The 27,996-nt window shown below is 64.8% G+C and overlaps 1 protein-coding gene across 1 annotated transcript; it reads left to right on the forward strand.

The window, feature by feature from the left end:
• Positions 1–766: 766 nt before the first annotated feature.
• Positions 767–26,862, forward strand: ITGA3 (integrin subunit alpha 3). The gene is made up of 26 exons (XM_054176676.1): positions 767–965; positions 8,575–8,696; positions 8,779–8,861; positions 9,958–10,207; positions 11,411–11,494; positions 12,840–13,047; positions 13,578–13,771; positions 14,877–14,965; positions 16,529–16,665; positions 17,336–17,422; positions 17,525–17,592; positions 17,880–18,016; positions 18,570–18,716; positions 18,810–18,907; positions 19,685–19,850; positions 20,768–20,836; positions 20,923–21,002; positions 21,256–21,333; positions 21,998–22,100; positions 22,198–22,368; positions 22,481–22,594; positions 22,702–22,815; positions 24,083–24,181; positions 24,271–24,396; positions 25,812–25,987; positions 26,746–26,862. The coding sequence occupies exons 1-25, from the start codon at positions 787–789 to the stop codon at positions 25,920–25,922; spliced, it is 3,114 nt and encodes a 1,037-aa protein (XP_054032651.1). The 5' UTR covers positions 767–786; the 3' UTR covers positions 25,923–25,987; positions 26,746–26,862.
• The last annotated feature ends 1,134 nt before the right edge of the window (positions 26,863–27,996 follow it).

Genomic DNA, 27,996 nt, shown 5'->3' on the forward strand with positions numbered 1-27,996 from the left:
TCCCATCCTGGGAGCATTCACTTCCCATGGTGGGGGACGACCCATCCTGGGGTCCCATCCAGGAGGAAGATCCTATCTTGGGGGATCCCCTCCCATGGTGGGGGTGCTGCCCCGGGGGGGGTCCCATCCTTGGGAAAGTCCCGCCCCGGGGGAGCGTCCCATTCTGGGGGGGGTCCCTTCCCATGGGGTTCGTCCTGTCCTGGGGGGATGAAGTCGCATCTTGGTGGGGATCCCTTCCCATGGTGGGTTCATACCCCAGGGGGTCCCATCCTGGGGGGGTTCCCGTCCCAAAGTCTCCATCCGGAGGACCCCAGGTGTGGACATCCCGGGACAGGCAACGATACCCCCGGGGGCGGTGCTCCCCCCAACAGCCCATCGCAGGGGGCGTGGCCGGTGTGTCAGGGGGCGGTGCCAGCAGGGAGTGGGCGTGGCCACGTGTCCGCGCGCGCGCGCTCCCGCCATGCACGCGCAGGTAGGGCACCACCTCTTCCTTCCCCCCCCCCTCCACCGCGGTGCGCAGGCGCAAGAGGGTGGGCGTGGCCTCACGACCCTGGGGCGCGGCCTTCACCGGGGGGGCGTGGTGTCGCCCCCCCGCCCCTCCCCGCAGGTGCCCGGTGGGAGCCCGGGGTGGGGGGGGTGCGCGGCCCCTTTAAGGGGAGTGCCCGGAAGGGCCCCGCCCCGCAGCGCACCGGCCCCGGTCGGGGCGCGGTTCGGTGGCTGCGGCCCTAAGGTGGGGTTGGGGGCGGGAGGGGGGGGGGTGGGAAAACTGTGGAACCGGTGCGGGACATGGCGGGGCACCGCTTACCGGGCGTGTTACCGGGCTTGCTGGCCGTGCTGCTGGGGGCCGCCGCCGCTTTCAACCTGGACCGAACCTTCCCGGTGCTCAAGGAGGGCGCGACCCCCGGAGGCTTCTTCGGCTTCTCGGTAGCGTTGCACCGGCAAACGGAGCGGAGGGAGCGGAGCCTGTGAGTGCCGCTTTGGAGCGGGGTGGGGGCCTGGTTCCTGGGTGGAGGGCGGGGGAGGGTTTCCCGGTGAGAGGCTACCGGCGGCGGTGGGGGGTCCCTGGGGTAGGGGTGGGCTCGGAGGAGGAGCTTTGGGTGGGGACCGGTGGTCGGAGTGCTGGAGGGTGGGCTCAGGGGGGGCCTTTCGTTGAAGGCGGTGGCCCCCGAGGTCAGCTTAAGAGGGTTCGGTGCTCTGAAGTAGCTCCCGGAGGGGTTTATCTCCCGATCGCGGCTTTGCTCTGCACCCCTTACTGGAGGCGGGTCCCATCCTGACCCTGGGGGTTTCCCCCCCCTCCTCCAGCCCTTGTTCCTCTTGTGGGGTCTCCCACGCGGGACCCCAGTGACACAGGGTGGGTCTGGCACACGCAGTGGCTGCAAAGGTGGGCACGGAGCCTGGTAGCCCCCCTCGGGAGTTTGGGGCTACCCTCACCCGCGGGGCCCCGGCCGCTGCGCTCCTCCTTGGAGTGGTTACGAAGCCCCTCGTGTCCCCCCTTCAACTCTGTCCCCCTCCAGCAGCCGGGGGGGGGGGGGGGGACCGGGGGTGGGCCCTGGGGAACCTGTTGAACTGTAATTCCTGCTGCTGGGCAAAGCCCCAACAAAAACCCTTTTCAACCGGAGCATTCCCCGTGCGATCCCACCGTGTCCCCCGCTGTCCCTCAGCTTAACCAGAATCCACCCCCCACCCCACCCCCCAGTGGGGAGCATCCCCCGTTCCCGACCCTCCTGGCCGGAGGTGTGAGCTGCCTGTGCGTGCTGGGGGAGAAGGCGCCGGGCTTGGGTTGGGTTCCTCTTGCCCTAGGGCACAGGTTTTTTGCTGGCTCACCTTCCCGTGGAACTCCCAGCTGGGGGGGGGGGGGGGGATGGGGGGAAGCCTTTGGGAAACCTGGAGTGTTCCTGCGGGGGTTTTTCCGCCCTCCCCCCCCACCCTCATGCCCACGGTGGAGGAACTGGTGGCAGCTGCTGAGCAGAGAGAGGCATCTGCTGCTCCGCATTCCAGAGATGCATTCGGGCCGCTCACCCCGCCGTGGGATGTCTGTTGTTGCTCCCGTCCAGGAGGGAGTGAAGCTGTTCCCTGCGGAGCAGCTGGAGGGGGGGGGGGGATGTGGGGGTGTGCAGGAGCTGAGCCAGCAGCCTGGGGACCCCCCCCCACATACACTTCCCCTCTCCTCGTGGGGAACACGCTGGCTCCCATCCATCCATGGCTGAGTTGCCCTGGCTTTGGTGACATTGGAGCAGCTGCTGGGGGGACATCGAGGTCAGGGTCCTGGCTGGCAGCAGAGCTGATGATCCATCTTGTGGAGATGCTGGCAGGGGTCATCACTTTGTCTTGGGGGGGGGGGTGTTGGGGGGCTGTGGTGCCGCCAGCAGCTCGTGATCCCCCCCCGACGTGGGCCACGTGGCCCTTGCGTGTCTGAGCGTGATGCCGGCAGGGGCTCCGTGGGGGGAAAAGCTTTGGAACTTGAAACCCCAAGGGATCTGCAGCCCCTGTCCCCTGGGAGCCCTTTGCTGCCTGTCCCCAGGGCGGCAGGGCCAGGGGACCCTTGTGACAGCAGACTGGGCCAGGCCGTGCAGGACCTGTCCAAGCCGTGCAGGCAGGAGGGGGCTGGAAGGGGTGCAGGCAGCTCCTGCCTGACCAGGGCCTGGCTTGCTTGCCGTGGGTATGGGAGCGGGGGGGGGGGGCGGGGAGCTGCTTGTCGTGATAGTGGCTCCGAGGTGACAATTGGTGTCAACATCCTGACACTCTTCCAGGAGCTGGGGGAGCTGCCTGCCCCACTGGCTCCTGCCCTGGGCGGGGGGGGGGGGGGGGGGGGCACACAGTGCAGGCAGGAGGGGGCTGAGCCACAGCGTGAGCTCTGTCCCTGAGGTGTCAGAGCCATCCCAGATGGTTGGGGTGAGGTGGCACCAGGGCAGGTGTGCCCCTCGGCTCCCCTCATCCCTGGCCGACCAGGGGAGTCCTGGGCTGGGCTGCAGCCCCCACGGCGTGGACCTGCTTCCCTCCTTCATCCCCAGCGCTGGATGGAGGCTTCCCTGCCCTTTGCTCTCTGGGCAGGTCCTCGCAGGTGCAGCCCTGCTAGGGTGGGGACAGGAAAGGGCCACTTCCTGCTGCCATCCTCCCCGGACACCACGGGGAGGTGTCTCATGGGTGGGTTGTTTTTGGGGGGGGGGGGGATGGGGAACCCTCCTTGCCTGACCTCGCTGCCGTGTGGCTGCTGGAGGTGTGGCGATGCTGCTGTGACCAGAGGGATGCTCTGGAGCGCCGCTGGCGTTCCCGGCAGGGCTGGGGGAGAGCCACTTCCCAGCTGGGCAGTGGCAAGGGGCCAGGCTGGCAGCGCTCAGCCGGTGTGACACCGGAGTGTGTGTGTCCCCTCTCCTCTGCTGCCTCCACCCCCACGCTGGTTTTTGGCTCTGCATGGGCTGGAGCTGTGCCCATGCAAAGGTTTGTTTGCCCTCTCCTCCCCGTGCCAGGTGAAGGAGAGGTGGAAGCCTTATCAGCCTTCCGGAGATTAGGAAACTCCTTGGGCCAGCAGCCACTCCCACGGGCTCAGGCAGGGGACGTGGTGTGACCTGTGGCCACGCTGGCAGGACCTGGCAGTGTCAGATGACCCCAATGTGCCTTATTTTGGGGGGGGGGGAATCATCTCTGAGTGACCTGAGGGGGAGCTGAGGCGCAGAGCATCCATGGCAGGGAGGCTGGGGGCCGTTGATGTGCAGCCCCCACGTCTGTCGCCTTCTGGGTGCCTCAGTTTCCCCCCTGTGTGCCTGAGGGAGTAGAGTGGGGGGGGGTGCAGGGGTGGGGGTGGGGTGTTTCTTGCTGTTGTAGGGGTCTCCTTGGTCCTGGCTTGCCGGTGGAGAGGAGGAGAGCGTGGCCAGCGGCTGCCTTCCCAGCTTCCCTCCCCCTCGCCTGGTTCTGTGCCGATGGCTGGGGCTGGCCTGGCTCTGCTTCCCCCCCACCCCCTCCCGCCTTGGCCAGGGGCCGGGGTCCTGCGGGGCTGCTGTTCCTTGGCAGGCGAAGGGGGGGAGCGGATGCGGGGGGGGGTTCATCCATCCGTCTGTCCAGCCAGCCCTCTGTCTGTCCATCCTTCACTGCTTCCAGGAGCCAGCTCCTTCCCGCGGGCATCAGCAGATTTGGCTGCTCAGGGCTCCCTGAGGGGGAGGATTGATCATTGCAGGGCCCCCCCTGCCCCCGGTGCCCCTGGGGAGTTGGAGTGGTGTGGAGCTGGCCCCAGAGTCTTGGGCTGGGGGGGGACATCCCTTGGTTTTCCCCGGGGGGGGCAGGGGGCTGTTGTCTGAGATCCTGAAGCTCATTTTGGGGAGCTCTGGAACCTGCAGTGTCTTGGGGTGAGGTTTGGGGTGGGGAGCTTTGGGAGGTGGGGGTGGTCCTTGTGCCCCACTGCCTGTCATCAAGGGTGGGTAGGCAGGGGTGGGGCAGGGATGGGGCGGGATGGGGCTGCAATGAGGCAAGACAGGGCTGGAATGGAGCGGGGGTGGGGGGAATGGAGCACAATGGGGGTGCCAGCCCCCCCAAACCTCCCACCCACTCTTCCCCTCCTGCCTCTTTGAGGTGTTGCTCTCACTGCCCAGCTGCTCCCTGCCTGCTGCACACCCCAGGGAGGGGGGTTGGGGCTGGGGGGTGTGCTCTGTGGCACAGCTCTTGGGGGTCGGGTCCCCCCTTTGCCGTCCTCATCAGACCTCTCTTACCCTAGGGACAGCCACATGTTGGAGCTGCTCGGTGTCTGGGTGCTGAGCCCATCCCACAGCTGCCTCTCCCAGTTCAACCAGTGCTGGCTGGGAGCCCCCCCCACTGCCGTGTCCCCCCCATTCCAGCTTAGCAGGGCGGATTAGGACGGGCCACGGCCTCTCGCATTCCTGCTTCCCTCCCTTCCCAGCCTCCCCCTTCCCGCTGCTGTTTGACCATCTCCTGCCCCTGTTCTGCTCTCCCAGCACCAGGCCAGCGCTGAGCTGCATCTCCTTTGCCCCTCCTGCCCCGGTGGGACCAGTGCCACAAACCGGTCCTGGCTCCCCGAGGTGGGAGCCTCAGGATCCCAGCTCCTGCTTTTCCCTGTAGGGCACCCGGGGGCTCGCCTGTTCATGTCCCCGTCCCCCCCCCCCCCCCTCCTGCCTGCTTCAGTGGGATTTGGAAGCCCCCAGCATCCCCTTCCCCCCATTCCCAGGAGCAGAGCCTGCGGGTGGGCTGCTGTGCTGGGAAGTCTTGGCTGGAGGCAGCAAGACGCCAGAGCTGCTTGGCTTGGGCTGGCTCCCACCACCCCCTCCCCCCCCGGGACTTGTGGGGGCACAGACATGAGGATGATGGTAGTTGGGAAGAGCTCTGTTTGGAGCTGGGGGCTTGACTGAGCCAGGACCACCCGGGGAGGCCGGGGACAGCCACCCCCCCAGCGAGGAGCCCGAGATGGGTTCCTGTCCCCAGGAGCCACCACTGCTGGGGGGCAGCTGCTGAGGGCTGTGGGTGCTGCTGGTGGGGCAGGACCCCCCCCCTCCCCCCCACTCCGTGGCTTTGCTCTCCAGCCCTGACTCACAGCGTGGCTGCACTGAGTCACCTCCCCCCTAGGTAACTGGGGACAATGGTGTCCCTATTCCCCCCCCCCCCCCCCCCCCCTTGTCCCTCAGCTGTAAGGGGCAGGGTGGGGGGCAGGGATTTTTGGGGGCACAGATTCCTTTGTGCCAGGCTGGGAAAAGTCAGGAAGGACCTGACCTCATCTCACCCAGGGAGTCCCCTTTTCCCAGCCCAGCATTCCCAGGGGGAGCAGCCCCCTCTACCCTTGCCCCTCTTTTTTTTTGGGGGGGGGAGGTCTCTTCTGTGCCTGAGCAACACCGACGCGTGTGTACCCCCCTCTCCCATCCCAAACCTGCAGCATGGGGCTGACTCAGCCTGAGCGATGCCTCTGGCAGTGCCCATCACCGGGTGGGAGGGGGTGGGGGGGGAGCCCGGCGTGCCGAGGCGGGGGCTGCCTGGGGCCCCACATTCCTCCTGTGCCTGGGCTTTGAGTCAGCCGCCCGGCTCTGCCCGGACGCGCCTGGCTTCCCGGCCTCGCCTTCCCCAGCCCCTTCCCCGCCGCTCCCTCCCCCGTGTGCTGCGATGGGGACGGCCAGGGTGGGCTCCGTCCTCACCGGGGGACCAGCTGCGTGTGCCGGGACCCGGCCAGCTCCTCACGGCGGTGCCGAAGTGGCAGTGCCGAGACCCGGCCAGCTCCTCACACCGATCCTAAAGTGTCTGTGCCGGGACCTGGGCAGCCCCTCACCGGTGCAGAGACCTGGCCAGCTCCTTCCATTGGTATTGAGACCTGGCCAACTCCTCACAGTGGTCCTGAAGTGTCTGTGCTGAGACCTGAGCAGCCCCTCACAGTGGTGCTGGGAACTGGCCAACTCCTCACACCGGTGCTGAGACCTGGGCTGCTCCTCATAACAGTGTTGAAGTGTCTGTGCTGAGACCTGGGCAGCTCCTCACACTGGTGCTGCTACATGGGCCACTCCTCAGAGCGGTGCTTGAGACCTGGGCAGCTCCTCACAGTGGTGCTGAGACCCAAACAGCTCCTCACACTGGTGCTTGAGACCTGGGCAGCTCCTCACACTGGTGCTGAGACCTGGGCAGCTCCTCACACTGGTGCTGAGACCTGGGCAGCTCCTCACACTGGTGCTGCTACATGGGCCACTCCTCAGAGCGGTGCTTGAGACCTGGGCAGCTCCTCACACTGGTGCTGGGACCTGGCCAGCTCCTCACACTGGTGCTGAGACCTGGGCAGCTCCTCACACTGGTGCTGGGAGCCGGGCAGCTCCTCACACTGGTGCTGGGACCTGGCCAACTCCTCACACTGGTGCTGGGACCCGGGCAGCTCCTCACACTGGTGCTGAGACCTGGCCAGCTCCTCACACTGGTGCTGGGACCTGGGCAGCTCCTCACCGCGGTGCCCTGTGATGAGGTCTGGGGGCTGCCGCAGCTGTCTGGGTGCTCTGTGCCCAGCCTGCGGGGGGGGTGGGGGTGGTGCTGCGCTTCCTGCCCTGGCAGGCTGGGGCCGTGCCCGCTCGGTGCCATTGTCCCTGCCGTCCCGAGGGACTTCCCCGCGGAAGGCTTTGGCCTTTCCGGAGTCCCTCACGTCCCCCTGCCGGGGCCCGGCCGCACCGCAGCGCTGGGCAGCCTCTGCCCTCTGCTGCTACCTGGGGACCCCTTCCCAGCCTCTTCCCGTGGGTGCTGGAGTCCCACCACGAAGTCCCCACCCCCACCCCGATGATGAGAACCTGGAGCTGGGCTGTGGGTGCCAGCCTGGGCACCCCTCCAGGGATGCCAATGTCCTGCCTCTGCATGGCACTGCCATGACTCAGCCAGGATGTCTCTGCCCCTTCCTAACCCCCCACCCCCCCCCCGAAAAAGGGCCTGAGTCACCCCCCCGGATGGGTGCAACCTCCCCTGGGACCCCCTGGAGTCATCCCCTGGATGGGTGCAGCCTCCCCCTGAGACCCCCAGGAGTCACCCCTGGATGGGTGCAGCCTCCTACTGGGACCCTCCTGGAGTCAAGCCCTGGATGGGTGCAGCCTCTCCTGAGACCCCCAGGAGTCATCCCCTGGATGGGTGCAACCTCCCCTGGGACCCCCAGAAGTCATCCCCTGGATGGGTGCAGCCTCCCCTGGGACCCCCTGGAGTCATCCCCTGGATGGGTGCAGCCTCTCCTGGGACCTCCAGGAGGAGGTGGGGGAGGGGGGCAGACAAGCCCAGACTCCTCCTGGCATGAGGGATGCACCCAGAGGTGGTCCCACCTCACCCTCCCCAGTCCTGGGGGGGTTTTCCCCCCTTTGCTGGGACCCCCGTTTCTCCTGCATTCCCTGGCAGGCTGAGCCTGTCTGCCGGACATGCTGCAGCTGTGCTGCCCTGCCTTGGGCTGTTTACACTGCTGGGGGGCCCTGGTGCTGCTGTGGGGGCTCCAGGACTGCTGGGGAGTGCTGCTGTGGGGGGCCCTGGTGCTGCTGTGGGGGCTCCAGGACTAGTGGGGGCCCCAGGACTGCTGGGGAGCCCTGGTGCTGCTGTGGGGGCTCCAGGACTAGTGGGGGCCCCAGGACTGCTGGGGAGCCCTGGTGCTGCTGTGGGGGCTCCAGAACTGGTGGGGGTCCCAGGACTGCTGGGGAGCCCTGGTCCTGGTGGGGGGCTCCAAGACTGCTGGGGGTCCCTGGTGCTGGTGTGGGGGCTGCAGGGCTGCTGGGGAGCCCTGGTGCTGCTGTTAGGGTCCAATAGTGGTGGTGGGGATCCAGTATTGGTGGGGTCCTGATACTGACACTCATCCTCTCCCAGCACCTCCTGGTTATCATCACCCCCTCACCCTTTCCCTGGGACACCCCCAAAATGAGGTAGAAGGCATTGGGGTGCTTGGGACCACCACCCCCCACTCATTATTTGGGGGTGCCAAGCTGTGGCATGCTCCAGGGAAGCCCTTCCTTGTTACCATCACCCCCTCAGCCCTTCCCTGGGACACCCCCAAAATGAAGTAGAGGACATTGGGGTGGGTGGTCCCATTTCTTCCCTCTGCCCCTTCTCTCTCCCCCCTCACCCTCATCTCTGCCCCCCCAGGCTGCTGGTGGGGGCCCCCCGAGACGTGGAGCCGCTGAGCAGCACCCGGCCGGGCGCGGTCTACGCCTGCCCCCTCAGCCCCTCCACCAGCGACTGCCAGCGCCTGGACATCGAGCTGAAGAGTGAGTGACCCCCCCCCAAAACATCCCCCTGCTCGTGGGGGGGGGGGTTCCCCAGCCTCACATTGTCCCTTCCTCCCCCCAGGTGAGCCGGACAAGGCCATCATCGATGACATGTGGCTGGGGGTGACGGTGGCCAGCCAGAGGCAGCCGGCTGGCAGGGTCCTGGTGAGTGACCTCCCCCCTTGGTAGTTCAGCTCTGTGCTGTGGGGGCTCCCTGCTCTGGGGCAGGGAGATGTGGGGTGAGAGGGTTGGGGTTGGGATGGGTTTGGTTTGGGGTTGGGTTGGGGTTGGTTTTGGGTTGAGGTTGGGGTTGGGTTGGATTTGGGTTGGGGTTGGGTTGGGGTTAGGGTTGGTTTTGGCTTGGGTTCTGGTTTGGGGCTGGGTTTTAGTTTGGGGGTTTGGGGTTGATTTTGGTTTGGGGTTGGGTTGGATTTGGTTTGGAGGTTGGGTTTGGGGTTGGGGTTTGGTTTGGGGCAGGGCTGGGGTTGGATTTGGGTTGGGTTTGGTTTGGCATTGGATTTGGGGTTTGGTTTGGGGTTGGGTTGGCTTGGGGTTGAGTTGGTTTTGGTTTGAGCTGGATTTGGGTTTGGTTTGGTGGGGGTGGGTTGGTTGGTGGTGGTGGTTGGTTGGTGGTTGTTGTGGTTGGTGGTTGGGGTTGGGTGGCGGTGGTTGGTTGTTATTTGGTTGGTTGTTTGGTAGTGGTTGGTTGGTTGTTGTGGTTGGGGTTGGTTGTGGGGGTTAGGTGGTGGTGGCTGGTTGTTATTTGGTTGGTTGGTGTGGTTGGGGCTGGTGGTTGGGGTTGTTGGTGGGGGTGGTTGGTTGATTAGTTGGTTGTGGCGGTTGGGTGGTGGGGGTTGGTTGGGTGGTTGGGGTTGGTTGTTGGGGTTGGTTGTGGTGGTGGTTGGTTGATTAGTTGGTTGTGGGGGTTGGGTGGTGGGGGTTGGTTGTTGGGGTTGGTTGTTGTTGTTGGTGGTTGGTTGATTAGTTGGTTGTGGCGGTTGGGTGGTGGGGGTTGGTTGTTGGTTGTTTGGGTTGGTTGTTGGTTGTGGTGGTGGTGGTTGGTTGATTAGTTGGTTGTGGCGGTTGGGTGGTGGGGGTTGGTTGGGTGGTTGGGGTTGGTTGTTTGGGTTGGTTGTTGGTTGTGGTGGTGGTTGGTTGATTAGTTGGTTGTGGCGGTTGGGTGGTGGGGGTTGGTTGGTGTGACTTGGTTGGTTGGGGCGCTCGGGTGGTGGTTGGCTGACGGGCGCCGTGGCCGCGGCAGGCCTGCGCTCACCGCTACACCAGGGTGCTGTGGTCGGGCAGCGAGGACCAGCGGCGCATGGTGGGCAGGTGCTACGTGCGGGGCAACGACCTGCGGCTCAACCTCAGCGACGAGTGGCAGACCTACCACAACGAGATGTGCAACTCCAACACCGACAACGACGACACCGGCATGTGCCAGATGGGCACCAGCGCCGGCTTCACCCCCAACATCATCTACTTCGGCGCCCCCGGCGCTTACAACTGGCAAGGTGGGCGCCCGCCCCTCCTCCTGGCAGCCCTGTCAGAGCCACCCTAACTGCTGCCCAGGGTGAGGTCAGGATGGTGCCAGAGCTGCCCAGCCTGCCCTGGCACCCTGCTGCTGGCACCACCTGGCACAGCCCAACCCCTCCTTTGCAGAGGGGACTGAGCATAGGTCACAGAATGGGTTGGGTTGGAAGGCTCAGCCAGTGCCAACCTCCCCTGCCACGGGCAGGGACACCTCCCCCCCAGCCCTGCTCAAGGCCTCATCCGGCCTGGCCCGGAGCACCTCCAGGGAGGGCACATCCACAGCCTCCCCTGGGCAACCTGTGCCAGGCAGGTCATGGATGTGCCTCCCCTGGCTGGATGAGGAGGGCTCAGCTCCTGTGAGGAGGGCACCAGGATGGGGACTGTCCCTCTGCTTGCTCCATGCAAGCAGGGTGATGCTGCCAGGTGCCTGCTAGCCCTGGGCACTACCCAACCAGCACCATGCACCTCTGACCTCCAACTGTCACACTGCCAGCTGTGCCAGCACCCTCCCTCCCTGTCAGAGCCACCCTAACTGCTGCCCAGGGTGAGGTCAGGGTGCTTGCCAGCCTGCCCTGCCAGAGCAGGACCACAGAATGCAGCACAGGTGGCACAGGAAGGCATCCAGGTGCCCCTGGCTGCACGTCTGCGCTCCTCTCATTTGCCAAGGCCACGTCATGCCACCCCAAAACGTCCCCATGCCACCCCCAGGCACTCCCCAAAGGTCCCTAAGCCACCCCAAAAGCCTCTGTGCCAAGACCAAACCTCTCCATGCCACCCCCAAACGACCCCAGAATGTCTCCATGCCACCCCCAGGCATCCCAGAGCATCCCTTAGCCGCCCCCAAATGTCTCCAGAAGCCTCTGTGCCAAGGCCAAACCTCTCCATGCCACCCTTAAGCACCCCAAAATGTCCCCCATGCCACCCTCAATGACCTTCTTGGGCTGAGGGCCCCCCAAAAGTGTCCCCAGGCTTCCAGGTGTGGCCTCCACCAGCTGCTGGAGCACACACAGGTGCCCCCCAGGTGTCCCCCCCCGCCCCGTGTCCTCGTCCCCACCCACGGAGCTCCTCAGCACCTGGGTGACCATGGCCACAGCTGTGTGCAAGGGGGGTGGGTGCTGAGCTCTGGGGGGGCTTGGGGCTGCTCCTCACCGTGGGTTTAACCTCCCCCCTCCCCTCCACTGCAGGCACTGCCTACATGCTGCAGAGGGAGATGTGGGACCTGCACGACTTCTCCTACCCCAAGACCAAGAGTGGCAACACCTACATAGGTAAGGGGGGAGTGGCAGGGGGGGTGTGGGGGTGAGGAGAGGGTTTGGGGTCTGTGGATTTCTGAGGGACCCTTCAGGGTAGGTGCTGGAGAGGTTTGGAGAGCTCCCAGGCTTCACACAATGGGTTGGGTTGGAAGGGAGCTCGAAGCTCAGCCAGTGCCAACCCCCTGCCATGGGCAGGGACACCTCCCCCCCAGCCCAGGTTGCTCAAGGCCTCATCCAGCCTGGCCCTGAGCACCTCCAGGGAGGGCACATCCACAGCCTCCCTGGGCAACCCCTTCCATGGATGTGCCTCCCCTGGCTGGATGAGGAGGGCTCAGCTCCTGTGAGGGGGGCACCAGGATGGGGACTGTCCCTCTGCTTGCTCCATGCAAGCAGGGTGATGCTGCCAGGTGCCTGCTAGCCCTGGGCACTACCCAACCAGCACCATGCACCTCTGAGCTCCAGATGTCACACTGCCAGCTGTGCCAGCACCCCCCCTCCCTGTCAGAGCCAGCAAGGGGGGGGGGGGGGGCTGCCCTGGTGCCCATCTCACTGCAGGGGAGGGGAGGTGGATGTTGGGGGGGGTCCTGCCCTGGTGCCCATCTCACCATGGGGGAGGGGAGGTGGATGTTGGGGGGGGTCCTGCCGTTGTGCCCAGCTCACCATGGGGGAGGGGAGGTGGATGTTGGGGGGGGTCCTGCCCAGCTCACCGTGGTGGGAGTGAATGGGGGCTGTTGGGGGTTTCCTAGGCTGGTGCCCATCTCACCATGGGGGTGGGGGATGCTGGAGGGGGGTCCTGCGCTGGTGCCCATCTCCCCGGGGGGGGGGGGGGGGGATGCTGGAGGGGGTCCTGCGCTGGTGCCCATCTCCCCGCGGGGTGGGGGGGATGCTGGAGAGGGGGGTCCTGCGCTGGTGCCCATCTCCCCGCGGGGTGGGGGGGATGCTGGAGGGGGTCCTGCGCTGGTGCCCATCTCCCCGCGGGGGTGGGGGGGATGCTGGAGGGGGGTCCTGCGCTGGTGCCCATCTCCCCGCGGGGGTGGGGGGGATGCTGGAGGGGGGTCCTGCGCTGGTGCCCATCTCCCCGGGGGGTGGGGGGGATGCTGGAGGGGGGGGGTCCTGCGCTGGTGCCCATCTCCCCACGGGGTGGGGGATGCTGGAGAGGGGGGTCCTGCGCTGGTGCCCATCTCCCCGCGGGGTGGGGGATGCTGAAGAGGGGGGTCCTGCGCTGGTGCCCATCTCCCCGCGGGGTGGGGGATGCTGGAGGGGGGCCCTGCGCTGGTGCCCATCTCCCCGCGGGGTGGGGGGGATGCTGGAGGGGGGGGTCCTGCGCTGGTGCCCATCTCCCCGCGGGGGCTTGGGGCAGGGTACACGGCGGAGGTGGGCAGCGCCGTGCTGCAGCGGGACACGGTGACGATGGTGAGCGGCGCTCCTCGCTACAACCACACGGGCGCCGTCTACCTGCTGAGCCGCAGCCCCGAGCAGACCCTGCAGAGGAGCCTCCTCCTCCCCGGCCACCAAGTTGGGTCCTACTTCGGCAGCGCCGTGGCCCTGGCAGACCTCAACAACGACGGGTGAGGGCAAGAGGCTTGGTGGGGACCCCCCCCTGCCAGATCTGAGGGGTGTGGGGAGTGATCATAGATCAGGGAATGCTTTGGGTTGGAAGGGAGCTTAAAGGTCATCCAGTTCCAACCCCCCCTGCCGTGGGCAGGGACACCTCCCCCCAGCCCAGGTTGCTCAAAGCCTCATCCAGCCTGGCCTTCAACACCTCCAGGGAGGGGGCAGCCACAGCCTCCCCTGGGCAACCTGTTCCAGGGTCTCTCCACCCTCCCTGGCAAGAATTTGTTCCTAATCTCCAGTCTAAATCCATCTTAAAGCCACCCCCCCCTCAGCCTGTCCCTCCAAGCCTTTGTCCCTCCCCAGCTTCCCTGTAGCCCCCTTCAGCTCTCCACATGGTTGGCCCCACAGCTGGAGGGGGGGTTTGTGGGTCACAGCTTGGGGGGGACACACACAGTGCTAGAGTCATCTGGAGGGGTCCTCACTGCTCCAGGGGGCGTGGGGGGGGTGGCAACCCCCAGCCCCAACCTGTCCCTTGGCCCTGCAGGTGGCAGGACCTGGTGGTGGGGGCCCCCTACTACTTCCAGCGGAAGCAGGAGGTTGGGGGTGCAGTCTATGTCTACATGAACGAGGTGGGGGGCTTCCAGCTGGAGCCCAGCCTGGTCCTCACCGGCCCCAGCTACTCTGCCTTCGGCTTTGCCGTGGCCAGCATCGGGGACATCAACCAGGATGGCTTCCAGGGTGAGCAGCTGGGGGCCCTGGGGGTGGGGGGAGTCGTAGGTGGGGTACAGCAGGGGACTGCCTGTGGGTAGGGGGTGTGCTCAGGTAAGAGGAGGTGTGGTGGGTCTCTGGAGAAGCCTAGGATTAAAAGAATCCCAGACTGCCAGCGTGGTGAAGGTGGGAAGGGGGCCCTGGAGCTCAGCCAGTCCAAGCCCCCTGCCCCAGCAGGGCTCCCACAGCAGCTTGCCCAGCAGCACAGTGCCCAGGGGGGGGTTGGAAGCTCTCCACACCAGGAGACTCCACAACCTCTCTGGGCAGCCTGCTCCAGGGCTCAGCACCCTCACACCAAAGAAGTTTCTCCTCCTGGTCAGTTGGAATCTCCTGGGTGCCAGTTTGTGCCCCTGGTCCTGTCCCTGGGCACCACTGAGCAGAGTCTGGCCCCAGCCTCTTGCCCCCCAGCCTTTAGCTCTTGCTGAGCATTGCTCAGCTCCCCTCTGGGTCTGTTCTCCAGGCTCCCAGCCCCAGGGGCTCTCAGCCTTTGCTCCTCACAGAGCTGCTCCAGGCCCCTCAGCATCTCTGTAGCCTCCTCTGGTCTCTCTCCAGCAGTTCCCTGTGCCTCTTGAACTGGGGAGCCCAGAACTGGACCCAGGGCTCCAGATGTGGCCTCATTAGGGCAGAGTAGAGGGGGAGGACAACCTCCTTGGCCTGCTGGCCACACTCTTCTGAATGCCCCCCCAGGAGACCATTTGCCTTCTTGGCCATGAGGACACAGTGCTGCCTCGTGGTGAAGTTGTTGCCCCCCAGCACTCCCAGCTCCTTCTCCTTGGGCCCCAGCAGGTCCCCTCTCAGCTGCCCTGCTGCAGGAGGTTGTCCCTCCCCAGGGGCAGGACCCTGCCCTTGCCCTGCTTGAGCTTCATGAGCTTCCCTCCACCCAGCTCTGCAGCTCCTCCTTGCCAGAGGGAGGTGGGAGGCATCTTGCTGGGGGGGAGTGTGGTCAGGGAGGGGAGGAGCTGGGGGAGAGCCGAGCGTGAGGGGGGGAGGGCAGAGAGGCTGAGGAGGAGGGGAGGTGCCGTGGGACAGCCCCAAACCCATCCCCACAGGGCTGATCCTCCTCTCCCCCCCACAGACATCGCCGTGGGGGCTCCTTTTGAGGGCCCTGGCAAGGTCTACATCTACCACAGCAGCGCTGAAGGGCTGCAGGAGAAACCCCGGCAGGTAACGGGGACCCTGGGGCTGCAAACCCCCTCCCTGCACCCCAGAGAGCCCCACAGAAACCCTGCACCCTCCAATAGGATAGGGATGGGCTGGGATAGGGATGGGATAGGGATAGGATAGGATAGGGATGGGATGGCATAGGATAGGATAAGATAGGATAGGGATGGGATAGGGATAAGGATAGGATAGAGATGGGATGGGATAGGATAGGATAGGGATGGGATAGGATAGGGATAGGATAGGATAAGGTAAGATAGGGATGGGATAGGATAGGATAAGATAGGATTGGGATGGGATAGGATAGAGATAGGGGTGGGATAGGGATAGATAGGGATGGGATAGGATAAGATAGGGATAGGATAGGATAAGGTAAGATAGGGATAGAATATGATAGGATAAGATAGGATTGGGATGGGATAGGGATAGATAGGGATAGGATAGGATAAGATAGGGATAGGATAGGATAAGGTAAGATAGGGATAGAATAGGATAGGATAAGATAGGATTGGGATGGGATAGGATAGGATAGGGATAGGGGTAGGATAGGGATATAGGGATGGGATAGGGATAGATAGGGATGGGATAGGATAAGATAGGGATAGGATAGGATAAGGTAAGATAGGGATAGAATATGATAGGATAAGATAGGATTGGGATGGGATAGGGATAGATAGGGATAGGATAGGATAAGATAGGGATAGGATAGGATAAGGTAAGATAGGGATAGAATAGGATAGGATAAGATAGGATTGGGATGGGATAGGATAGGATAGGGATAGGGGTAGGATAGGGATATAGGGATGGGATAGGGATAGATAGGATAGAGATAGAATAGGGCTAGGATAGGATAAGATAGGGCTAGAATAGGGCTAGGATAAGATAAGATAGGGATGGGATAGGATAGGGGAGGGATAGAATAGGAATAGGAGAGGGGAGGGAAGGGATAGGAAAGGAATAGGAGAAGGATGGGATGGGATGGGATAGGAATAGAATAGAAATAGAACAGAATTAACCAGGGTTTTTCCCCCCCACTTGCAGCAGAGACAAGGCCTGGAGTTGGTTGAATCCTGTTGGCTTTCCACAGGTTGGTGGAGGCTTTCCACCTGGAGAAGAGTTGCCCAGAAGGTTTAGGTCAGGAGGAGATTGAGCATCCAGAATTGGGGCAGAGAAGAGAATAGAATAGGAATAGGAGTAGAAATAGAATAGGAAGAGAACAGAATTAACCAGGTTGGAAAAGACCTCAGAGATCATCCAGTCCAACCTCTCACCCAGCACCATCTGAGCAACTCAACCATGGCACCAAGGGCCTCAGCCAGTCTCCTCCTCCTCCTCCAGGGCTGGGGACTCCACCACCTCCCTGGGCAGCACATTCCCAGGGCCAAGCTCTCTTGCTGGGGAGAATTTCTTCCTCCCCTCCAGCCCAAACCTGCCCTGGCACAGCTTGAGACTGTGTCCTCTTGTTCTGGTGCTGCTTGCACGCTCCAGGGTGGGCTGCAGCAGGTCCAGGCCCATGGTGGGGGGGGGGGGGTGCTCAGCGAGCTTCCATCTCCTGCCACCCCCCAGGTGATCAGTGGGGCAGAGCTGGGCCCTGCCAGCATGAGGACCTTTGGCTACTCGCTGAGCGGGGGGCTGGACCTGGACGGCAACTCCTACCCTGACCTGCTGGTGGGCAGCTTGGCCGAGAGGGTTGTCCTGCTCAGGTAAAGCTCCTGGCACTGCTGGGCACCCTGCAGCCCCCTGCCCTCTTGGCCACCTCCTAGGCACCGCTCCTGCCCCTGCCAGCGCCCCAGGGGCGCGCGGAGCTGGGCGCAGAGAGGTGTGCCCGGCGCCAGTGCCCCCCCGTGGGCACGCGTGGGGACGGGCACGGGGGGGTGGGCACACGTGGGGATGGGCACAGGAGGGGTGGGCACACGTGGGGACGGTCACAGGGGGCGTGGGCACATGTGGGGAGGTGTACAGGGGGGATGGGCACAGGGGGGTGGGCACACGTGGGGAGGTGTACAGGGGGGATGGGCACAGGAGGGGTAGGCACAAGTGAGGACGGGCACAGGAAGGGTGGGCACACGTGGGGAGGTGTACGGGGGGATGGGCACACGTGGGGATGGGTACAGGGTGGGGATGGGCACGGGGGATGGGCACTCATGGGGATGGGCCCGGGGGGGGTGGGCACAGGGTGGGGAGGGGCACGGGGGGCATAGGCACACGTGGGGATGGGCACAGGAGGAGTGGGCACTCATGGGAACGGGCCTGGGGGGGTGGGCACACGTGAGGAGGGGCACGGGGGTGGGCACACGGGGGGGTGGGCACACGTGGGGACGGGCAAGGAGCCACCGCTGCTGGCACTCAGCCCTCCCCCCGCCGTGCCCCCAGGGCTCGTCCTGTGATCAACATCCTGGACAAGACCTTCACAGTGACCCCCAGCAAGGTGGACCCTGCCCGCTGCACTCCGGACTCCTGGTGAGCCCCCAGCCCTGTGCCCGGGCAGCCTGTGCCCCCCCTGCTGGGCACTGCCGGGCACTGCTCCGCTCACGGCCGCTCTCTGTGCCCCCCCCCCCCCAGCGTCACGGTGACCTTCTGCTTCTCCTACGAGCAGAGCGCCGCGGACCCCAAGTACCAGGAGCAGATCAGTGAGTGCCCCTCGGGGGGCTGCGGGTGGGCACCAGCGCTTCTGCACAGGGGCCAGCCCTGGGGGCACCTCTGGGTGCGCAGGGGTGGGCTGGGCTCACGGGGGGAGGGGCACAGGGGGGGTGGGCACACGTGGGGAGGGGCACAGGGGGGTGGGCACACGTGGGGAGGGGCACACGGGGTGTGGGCACACGTGGGGAGGGGCACAGGAGGGGTGGGCACTCATGGGGATGGGCACAGAGGGCTGTGTTGGAGGCTGACATCTGTGCCCCCCTTGCTCTCCCCCCAGCCCTGGAGTACATCCTGGAGGCCGACAGGGACAGGCACCCCCCCAGGGTCAGGTTCCTGGGCACACACTCAGCCACCTTCCGTGGCACCCTCACCATGCCTGGCACCCGCTGCCAGGCCAAGGAGCTGCTGCTGCTGGTGAGTGTGAGGGCACAGGGGCAGGGGGCGGGCACGGGGTGGGGGTGCTGCAGGATGCTCCACTGCCTGCCCTGGAGCTGGGAGATGTGGAGGGAGAGGGTTGGGTGGAGGCTCTGGGGAACAGCAGGGCCAGGAAATGAGGTGGAAATCCATCAGTGCATCCATCCTTCCCTCTCTCCCTTCCCTCCCTCTCTCCCTTCCCTCCCTCTCTCCCTTCCCTCCCTCTCTCCCTTCCCTCCCTCTCTCCCTTCCCTCCCTCTCTCCCTTCCCTCCCTCTCTCCCTTCCCTCCCTCTCTCCCTTCCCTCCCTCTCTCCCTTCCCTCCCTCTCTCCCTTCCCTCCCTCTCTCCCTTCCCTTCCCTCCCTCCCTCCCTTCCCTTCCCTCCCTCTCTCCCTTCCCTCCCTCCCTCCCTCTCTCCCTTCCCTCCCTCCCTCCCTCCTGTGAGGTTTGCTGGGTGTGAGGGGCAGGAGCTGGCCGCCCAGGGGCCGGCGCTGGAGGCAGGGCCAGGCAGGGAGCTGTGCCATCGCGGTGCCAACGCCGCTGTGCCCCCCAGGACAACATCCGGGACAAGCTGCATCCCATTGTGCTCTCCATGAACTACTCCCTGCTGGAGAAGCCCAGGACCTTCCAGCTCGGGCCCCACTCCCTCGACTCCTTCCCCGTCCTCAACCAGGACCAGGCCCACGAGAACGAGACCAAGGTGCTGGGGGGGGGGCTGGGGGAGGGCTGGGGGGGTGTGAGCCCGGCCCGGGGGCGTGGGAGGAGGCTCATGGGGACGTCCCTGTGCCTCCAGATCGAGTTCCAGAAGGAGTGTGGCTCCGACAACAAATGCTACAGCAACCTGCAGCTGCAGAGCGGCTTCGTCACCGACCAGAACCAGCCCCTGCCCAGGTGACAGCGGGGCCCGCCCCGGCCCCTCCTACCTCTCCCCATCCCCTCCCACCCCTCTCCCCCTCCCCATCCACCCTTCTCCCCCATCTCCCTTCTCCCCCATCTCCCTTCTCCCCCATCTCCCTTCTCCCCCATCTCCCTTCTCCCCCATCTCCCTTCTCCCCCATCTCCCTTCTCCCCCATCTCCCTTCTCCCCCATCTCCCTTCTCCCCATCTCCCTTCTCCCCCATCTCCCTTCTCCCCCATCTCCCTTCTCCCCCATCTCCCTTCTCCCCCATCTCCCTTCTCCCCCATCTCCCTTCTCCCCCATCTCCCTTCTCCCCCATCTCCCTTCTCCCCCATCTCCCTTCTCCCCCATCTCCCTTCTCCCCCATCTCCCTTCTCCCCCATCTCCCTTCTCCCCCATCTCCCTTCTCCCCCATCTCCCTTCTCCCCCATCTCCCTTCTCCCCCATCTCCCTTCTCCCCCATCTCCCTTCTCCCCCATCTCCCTTCTCCCCCATCTCCCTATCCCCTCTTCTCCCCTCCCCCTCTTCTCCCCTCCCCCTCTTCTCCCCTCCCCCTCTTCTCCCCTCCCCCTCTTCTCCCCTCCCCCTATTCTCCCCTCCCCCTCTTCTCCCCTCCCCCTCTTCTCCCCTCCCCCTCTTCTCCCCTCCCCCTCTTCTCCCCTCCTTCCCTGCTCACCCCTCAGCCCCTCCCGGGCTGTGCCCCAGGGGGAGGCCTCGGGGCTCGGGGCCGCAGCCCCGTGCTGAGCAGGGCCGGTGCCGGCCCCCTGCAGGGTGAACGGGAGCCAGGTGCTGCAGTACAGCCGGGACACCAGGAAGCTCTTCCTCAGCATCAACATCACCAACGTCCCTAGCAGCCCTGCCAACGGGGAGGATGCCCACGAGGCTCTGCTCAACGTCACCGTGCCAGCCAGCCTCCTGCCCTCCTCCGTGCGCCCGGTACGGCACCGCCGCCCCGGCCCCGGCCAAGACGGGAGAGGGAGAGGAGAGGATAAGGATGGGATTGGGATAGGGAGAGGGAGAGGAGAGGGAGAGGATAGGGAGGGGAGAGGATAAGGATGGGATTGGGATAGGGAGAGGAGAGGGAGAGGGAGGGCAGAAGGATGGGAGAGGGAGAGGATAAGGATGGGAGAGGGAGAGGATAAGGATGGGAGAGGGAGAGGATAAGGATGGGAGAGGGAGAGGATAAGGATGGGAGAGGGAGGGGAGAGGAATAGGAGAGGGAGGGGATAGGGAGAGGATAAGGATGGAATAGGGATAGAGAGAGGATAAGGGTAGGGTAGGATAGGGATGCGATAAGAATAGGGTAGGGTAGGGTAGGATAGAGTAGAATGGAATGGAATGGAATTAACCAGGTTGGAAAAGACCTTTGAGATCATCCAGTCCAACCTCTCACCCAACACCATCCAATCAACTAAACCATGGCACCAAGGGCCTCATCCAGGCTCTTCCTAAACACCTCCAGGGATGGGGACTCCACCACCCCGCTGGGCAGCACATCCCAGTGGCCAATCTCTCTTGCTGGGAAGAACTTCTTGCTCACATCCAGTCTGAATCTCCCCACTTCTAGTTCTGCTCCATCCCCCCCACTCCTATCACTCCCTGACCCCCTCAAAAGTCCCTCCCCAGCTTTCTTGCAGCCCCCTGCAGATCCTGGAAGGCCACAATGAGGTCTCCTGGGAGCCTTCTCCTCTCCAGCCTGCACAACCCCAACTCCCTCAGTCTGTGCTCATAGCAGAGCAGCTCCAGCCCTCTGCTCATTCTCCTGGCCCTGCTCTGGACACCTCCCAGCCCCTCCAGATCCCTTCTGTGGTCTGGGTGAGATGTTCCTCACCCCCTTCTCCTCCCTCCCCCAGAGTGGAGCCTGTACCTTCGCAGAGACAGTGCTGTGCGAGCTGGGCAACCCTTTCAAGAGGAACCAGAGGGTGAGTGCTCCCCTCAGCCTCCCCTCAGCCTTCCCTGGGGGGGCTGGCAGGGAGGCTGGGGGCTCCATGGCTGCTGTGTGCTGCAGGCAGAGCTGATCATCACCTTCGAGGCCATCGGGATCATGCTGGACACTCGGGAGCTCGCCGTGTGGCTGGAGCTGTCCACGTGAGTGCCCCTGCCTGGGGGGCAGAGGGGCTGGGGAGAGGCTGCCTGCAGGGAGGTTGGTCCCTCTTCCCCTGGCTGGGAACGTGGTGGTGGCTTGGGATCAGATCCAGTGCTGTTCCTGGTCCAGTAAGGACTGGGAAGCTGGCAGGATGGGGGAGACCCCATGGCTGTGGCTAGCGGGGGGTGGGGGCTGCCCTGTGTTGTCTGGGGGCTGTTGGGTGGTGGGAGATGCTTGATCCTGGTACTCTGGCAGGCAAAGCACCCAGGAGGACCTACAGCCTGTGCTGGTCAAGCTGCTGGTGGACTACAGCATTCAGTCCTCACTGACCATGTGAGTGCCCCCCCAGCCCTCTGTGTGTCCCCCCAACCCAAAGCTGGCTCTGTGGGGAGTGGGCACAGCTCCCTGTGTCCCAGGAAGGAGGCCAAGGGATGCCCCAGAGATGCTTCCTGCCCCTGTGCTCAGCACCTTGAGTCCTGTGTCCAGCTCTGGGCTCCTCAGTTCAGGAAAGAGGTTGAGATGCTGGAAGGTGTCCAGAGAAGGGCAACAAAGCTGGGGAGGGGTCTGGGGCACAGCCCTGGGAGGAGAGGCTGAGGGAGCTGGGGTTGCTTAGCCTGCAGAAGAGGAGGCTCAGGGGAGACCTTCTTGCTCTCTGCAACTGCCTGCAGGGAGGTTGGAGCCAGGTGGGGGTTGGTCTCTTCTGCCAGGAAAGCAGCACCAGAACAAGAGGACACAGACTCAAGCTGTGCCAAGGGAGGTTTAGGCTGGATGTTAGGAAGAAGTTCTTCCCAGCAAGAGAGTTTGGCCATGGGAATGTGCTGCCCAGGGAGGTGGTGGAGTCCCCATCCCTGGAGGTGTTTAGGCAGAGCCTGGATGAGGCCCTTGGTGCCATGGTTGAGTTGATCAGATGGTGCTGGGTGCTAGGTTGGACTTGATGCTCTCTGAGGTCTCTTCCAACCTGGTTTATTCTGCTCTATTCTCCCTTGCCTGTGCCCAGAGCCTCCTCCCACACCCAGTCACACTTCAGTGGGGCAGTGGTGGGCGAGTCAGCCATGAGGAAGGAGCAGGATGTGGGCAGCCCTCTCACCTTCGACTTCCAGGTGAGCTGGGTGGGGGAGAGGGGTTGTGGGCTGGAGCCCAGGGTGGGGTGGAGGGGGTCTGGAGTTCTGGTCTCTTACCTCCCACTCTGCCTGGCAGGTGACCACCAAGGGCGAGTCACTGGGCAACCTGGGCACCATCCTGCTGGGCTTTGAGTGGCCTTATGAGATCCCCAATGGCAAGTGGCTGCTGTACCCCACCCAGATCCTGGTCAATGGCAACGAGAGCTGCCAGCCCCCCGGGGGGGTCATCAACCCTCTCAACCTCACCGTGAGTGCCCCTGGCCCTGCTGCTCCCCAGGGACCTGCCTCCCATGCCTGGGTGGGGGTCCCTCAGCCCAGGCTCTGCTGGGGCTCATTCCCTTCCCCCCCCTCCCCCCCAGCTGCTGGAGGAGCAGGAACCCTCCCGGCAGAGACGGGAGCTGGAGCCCCCCGAGGCAGGAGAGCCTCCCCTCACCCTGGCCACTGCCAAGAAAGCCAAGTCAGAGGTGGTGCTGGTGAGTGGGTGCTGGGGGTGGGGCGGGGGGAGGCAGGACCACCACTCAGGCTGCCGCTTGGCACCGCTGCGGGGCTGCCCTGACCCCCACCCCCCGTTGTGTGCCAGAGCTGCTCCGAGGGCACCGCTCGCTGCATCTGGTTCGAGTGCCCCCTGCTGCACACCCAGCACCCCACCAGCTTCAGCCTCCGTGCCCGTGTCTGGAACAGCACCTTCATCGAGGTGGGGCTGGGGGGGGGCCTCTGGGGGTGGGCAGGGGGCTGAAGCAGGGCACTGAGACTGCCAGGTCTCAGCTCAGGAGCTAACAGCCTGCCCTCACGCCTCCTGTCATCTGTGTGGTGTGTCCCACCCTCCGTGTCACCCCCCCCACTTATCATCTGTGTCCCCCTCCTTCTGTCAACTGTGTGGTGTGTCCCACCCTCTGTGTCCCCCCCCCCCCCACTTATCATCTGTGTCCCCCTCCTTCTGTCATCTGTGTGGTGTGTCCCATCCTCTGTGTCCCCCCCCCCCCCCCACTTATCATCTGTGTCCCCCTCCTTCTGTCAACTGTGTGGTGTGTCCCATCCTCTGTGTCCCCCCCCCCCACTTATCATCTGTGTCCCCCTCCTTCTGTCAACTGTGTGGTGTGTCCCATCCTCTGTGTCCCCCCCCCCACCACTTATCATCTGTGTCCCCCTCCTTCTGTCAACTGTGTGGTGTGTCCCATCCTCTGTGTCCCCCCACACACACTTATCATCTGTGTCCCCCTCCTTCTGTCATCTGTGTGGTGTGTCCCACCCTCTGTGTCCCCCCCCCACTTATCATCTGTGTCCCCCTCCTTCTGTCATCTGTGTGGTGTGTCCTACCCTCCGTGTCCCCCCCACACACTTATCATCTGTGTCCCCCTCCTTCTGTCATCTGTGTGGTGTGTCCTACCCTCCGTGTCCCCCCCCCACTTATCATCTGTGTCCCCCTCCTTCTGTCAACTGTATGGTGTGTCCCATCCTCTGTGTCCCCCCCCTTCTGTCTTCCGTCCCCCACCCTCACTTGTCATCTGTCCCCCCCACTTCTGTCCTGTCCCCCCACTCATCATCTGTGTCCCCCTCCTTCTGTCATTTATATTCCCCCCCAACATCTGTGTCCCACCTGTCCATCATCCTTGTCCCCCCCCTTCTGTCATCTCTGTGTCCCTACTTCTGTCGTGTGTGTGTCCCCTCTTCTGCCCTCATTGTTCCCTGGCTTCTGTCCCCACTTCCATCATCCGTGTCCCCCCCTTCTGTCACCTACCCCCCCCGACCCTTCACCCCTGTCCCCTCTCTTCCACCACCCACATTCCCCCCTCACACCCCTCTGTGCCTCCCCTCCCCTCTCCCCCTTCTGCCCTCTCCGTCCTCCACTTCCACCATCCATACCCTCCCCACTTCCCTCACCTGTGTCCCTCCCCTCGCTCATCCCACCCCCACGGTGTCCCCACCTTCTGTCACCCCTGTCCCCCCCGTGCACCCCCCAGGAGTACCACGACTTCGACCGGGTGAAGGTGTGGGGCACGGCCACCCTCTTCCTCCGCAGCCACGTCCCCACCATCAACATGAGGAACCACACCGTGAGGGTGAGCCCTCCCCTGGGCCGGGCTGGGGCGGACCTGGGGCTGCAGGGAGGAAGCTGTGCCCCTGACCAGGCTCTCCTGGGCCCCTGCAGTTCTCGGTGGACGTGGACTCGGAGCTGACGGAGGAGCAGCCGGCGGAGATCGCGCTCTGGTTGGTGCTGGTGGCGGTGGTGGCCGGGCTGCTGCTGCTGGGGCTGATCATCCTCCTGCTCTGGAAGGTGAGGGGAGCCTAGACCTGCACCCCCACCAGGAGGGGCTGCAGGAGCTGTGCTGAGACCTGCCGGGCTCCTGGCACCGCTGGCTGCCGTGGGCTCCTCGCCCGGAGGAAGGGAGGCATGGAGCAGGGGGTGGGAGGTGCCTCCATCCCCGGGGTGGAAGGTGTCCATCCTGGGGTGGGAGGTGCCCCCATCCCCCGGGGGTGGGAGGTGCCCCCATCCCCCGGGGGTGGGAGGTGCCCCCATCCCCCGGGGGTGGGAGGTGCCCCCATCCCCCGGGGTGGAAGATATCCATCCCCGAGGTGGGAGGTGCCCCCATCCCCCGGGGGTGGGAGGTGCCCCCATCCCCCGGGGGTGGGAGGTGCCCCCCCAGGCGGCAGATACCTCCCCAGGAAGGTGCCCAGCCAGCAGCAGAGCAATGAGGAAGAGGCACAGAGGCAACCCCAACTTGTGCCCTGGTGCAGCCAGAGCAGGGCTGGATGCTGGCACCTCCTCACCCCATGGCCTCCACGCCTACGCGTCAGGGGCTGGGGGGAGGATCTTTGGTGCCCTGAGGACCCCCCCCACGCTGCGCTCCCCCAGGGAGCCAAACTCCCTGCCCGTGATGGCTCCCCTGGGTCCTGCTGGCTCCTGCTGGCTCCCGTGGGTCCTGGCAGGTTCTGTGGCTCCTGCTGGCTCCTGCTGGCTCCCATAGGTCCTGGCAGGTTCTGTGGCTCCTGCTGGCTCCTGCTGGCTCCCGTGGGTCCTGGCAGGTTCCGTGGGTCCTGCTGGCTCCTGCTGGCTCCTGTAGGTCCTGGCAGGTTCGCTGGCTCCTGCTGGCTCCTGCTGGCTCCCATAGGTCCTGGCAGGTTCCGTGGGTCCTGCTGGCTCCTGCTGGCTCCCGTAGGTCCTGGCAGGTTCCGTGGGTCCTGTTGGCTCCTGCTGGCTCCCGTAGGTCCTGGCAGGTTCCGTGGGTCCTGCTGGCTCCTGCTGGCTCCCGTAGGTCCTGGCAGGTTCCGTGGGTCCTGTTGGCTCCTGCTGGCTCCCATAGGTCCTGGCAGGTTCCGTGGGTCCTGCTGGCTCCCATATGAGTCCTGCTGGCTCCCGTGGCTCCTGGCAGGTTCCGTGGGTCCTGCTGGCGCCCAGTGGCTCCCATATGAGTCCTGCTGGCTCCTGGCAGGTGCCGTGGGTCCTGCTGGCTCCTGGCAGGTGCCGTGGGTCCTGCTGGCTCCTGGCAGGTGCCGTGGGTCCTGCTGGCACCCGGTGGCTCCCATATGAGTCCTGCTGGCTCCCGTGGGTCCTGCTGGGTCCGCAGAACCACCCACCCCACAGCATCCCCAGGGCCGGAGGTGCAATGGAGCAGCTCAGTGACCAGAAGCCCCCCCCGGGCAGCCCCTCTGCCGTGCCCCGCCCCCGACCCTGTCACCTCCTCCCCGCAGTGTGGCTTCTTCCGGAGAGCCAACACCAGGGCCATGTACGAGGCCAAGGGGCAGAAGGCGGAGATGAGGATCCAGCCCTCGGAAACCAAGCGGCTGACGGACGACTACTGACCGGGGGGGGGGGGTCACACGCAGCGCTGCTGCCCCCCCCCCGGGGTGCCCGCACCCCCCGCTTGGTAATGCCAGGGGCATCCTCCTCCTCCTCTGCAGCCTCTTCTCCTCTTCCTCGCTGCCTCGGCTCTCCTGCCGGCTTCTGTAGGGTCTCGACAGGGCACAGGGGGGCTTGGAGGGGGGGGTCTCTGCAAGGTGCTGCAGGGTTGCTGCTGCCCTTGCCTCTGCTCTGTGTTTGTCTCTGGGGTCTTCTTCACCTCCGCACTGACCTCCCCCAGCCCTGCACTGACTGCCCCCAGCCCCTCACTGACCTCTTCTGGCTCTACACTGACCTCCTCCAGGTCTGCACTGACCTTCCCTAGCTCCGCACTGACCTCCTCCAGGTCTGCACTGACCTCTTCTGGCTCTACACTGACCTCCTCCAGCCTCACATTGACCTCTTCCAGGTCTGCACTGACCCTCTCTAGCTCCACACTGACCTCCTCCAGGTCTGCACTGACCTTCTCTAGCTCCACACTGACCTCCTCCAGGTCTGCACTGACCTCTTCTGGCTCCGCACTGACCCTCTCTAGCTCCACACTGACCTCCTCCAGGTCTGCACTGACCCTCTCTAGCTCCACTCTGACCTCCTCCAGCCTCACACTGACCTCTTCCAGGTCTGCACTGACCCTCTCTAGCTCTACACTTGACCTCCTCCAGCCTCACATTGGCCTCCTCCAGCTCCGCACTGACCTCTTCCAGCTCTACACTGACCTCCTCCAGCCCCACACTGACCCCCTCTGGCCCCACACTGACCCTCCCGGTGCCTCTCTGCCCCCTGCAGTGTGACTTCTTCCAGCGGAGCCGTTACTACCGGATCATGCCCAAGTACCACGCGGTGAGGATCCGGCCGGAGCAGCGCTGCCAGCCCGGTGGCCTCCTGCCCCGCCGGCGCAAGAAGCTCTGGGTGACCCGATGGCAGGAGCCGGAGAAGTACTACTGACCACCCCCCTCCCCCTGCCCCCCCGGGGGAGCCTCCCCCAGCCCTCCTGCAAGGGGGAACACGAGGGCCCCTCTGTGACTTTGCACAAGCTGCTCCCCGCCCCCCGGCCCCATCCCACCTCCCGCCGCTGGCTTCTGCACCCTGCTGTCCCTCTCCTCCAGGCTCTTGCACGCTCGTGGGGACCGGCCCCAAGTGTCCCCTCCCCCCACCCCCACCCCCCCCGACCTGACCATTGCTGGTCTCTCCGAGTGCCTTCTCCCCACACAGACACTCCTGCCACAGCCATGCTCTCACACCTTGGGGCTTGTCCTCGCACCTGGGGACACTTCCTTGCACATGGGGACAGGGTCCTTGCAGGCTGGGACCCCCCTCATCCTGCACCCCCTTAGTCCCCCTCGTCCTGCATCCCCCCCCTCATACATTTGTCCTGCATCCCCCCAGCACCCCTCGTCTTGCATCCCCCCCAAACACTCATCCTGCATCCCCCCAGCCCCCCTCCTCCTGCATCCCCCCCAAACACTCATCCTGCATCCCCCCAGCCCCCCTCGTCCTGCATCCCCCCCAAACACTCATCCTGCATCCCCCCCCCCCATACACTCATCCTGCTTTCCTCCCCCCAGCCCTCAGTGCAGGGTGCAGGACCCCCGGGTGCAGGACCCCCGGGTGCAGGACCCTCTGCTTTCACTGTGGTGGAGATGAAGGGTGGTGGAAGCTTCCTTCTTTTTCTTCCTCTTCCTCCTCCCCAAAGCACTGCAGGGGCTTGATCCTGTATGTTTCCCCCCCACAACTCCCTTCCCCAGTCTGCCTTGGAGGTGGGGGGGGGTTGTCCCCCCCATACACCCCCCCACCTTACCCCCCGGGGGTCTGTCCCACCCCACGGACGCTGCCCCAGGGGTTAAGTTATTCCCTGTCTCTCTCGTTGGGGTTTTGGTGTCGAGCTGGTACTGAAGGGCTAGGGGAGGGGGGGTCCTGCACCACCATCCCACCACCCCCCCAGGCCCTGCTCATGCTCCCCCTTCCCCCACTCATCCCCACTGCTGGGGCCCAATAAATGTGGGATTTGTAACCTCTTGTCCCTGGGAGGGTATTTAA

This window comes from Dryobates pubescens, chromosome 36 (assembly GCF_014839835.1).
Source record: "Dryobates pubescens isolate bDryPub1 chromosome 36, bDryPub1.pri, whole genome shotgun sequence".
Classification (NCBI taxonomy): domain Eukaryota; kingdom Metazoa; phylum Chordata; class Aves; order Piciformes; family Picidae; genus Dryobates; species Dryobates pubescens.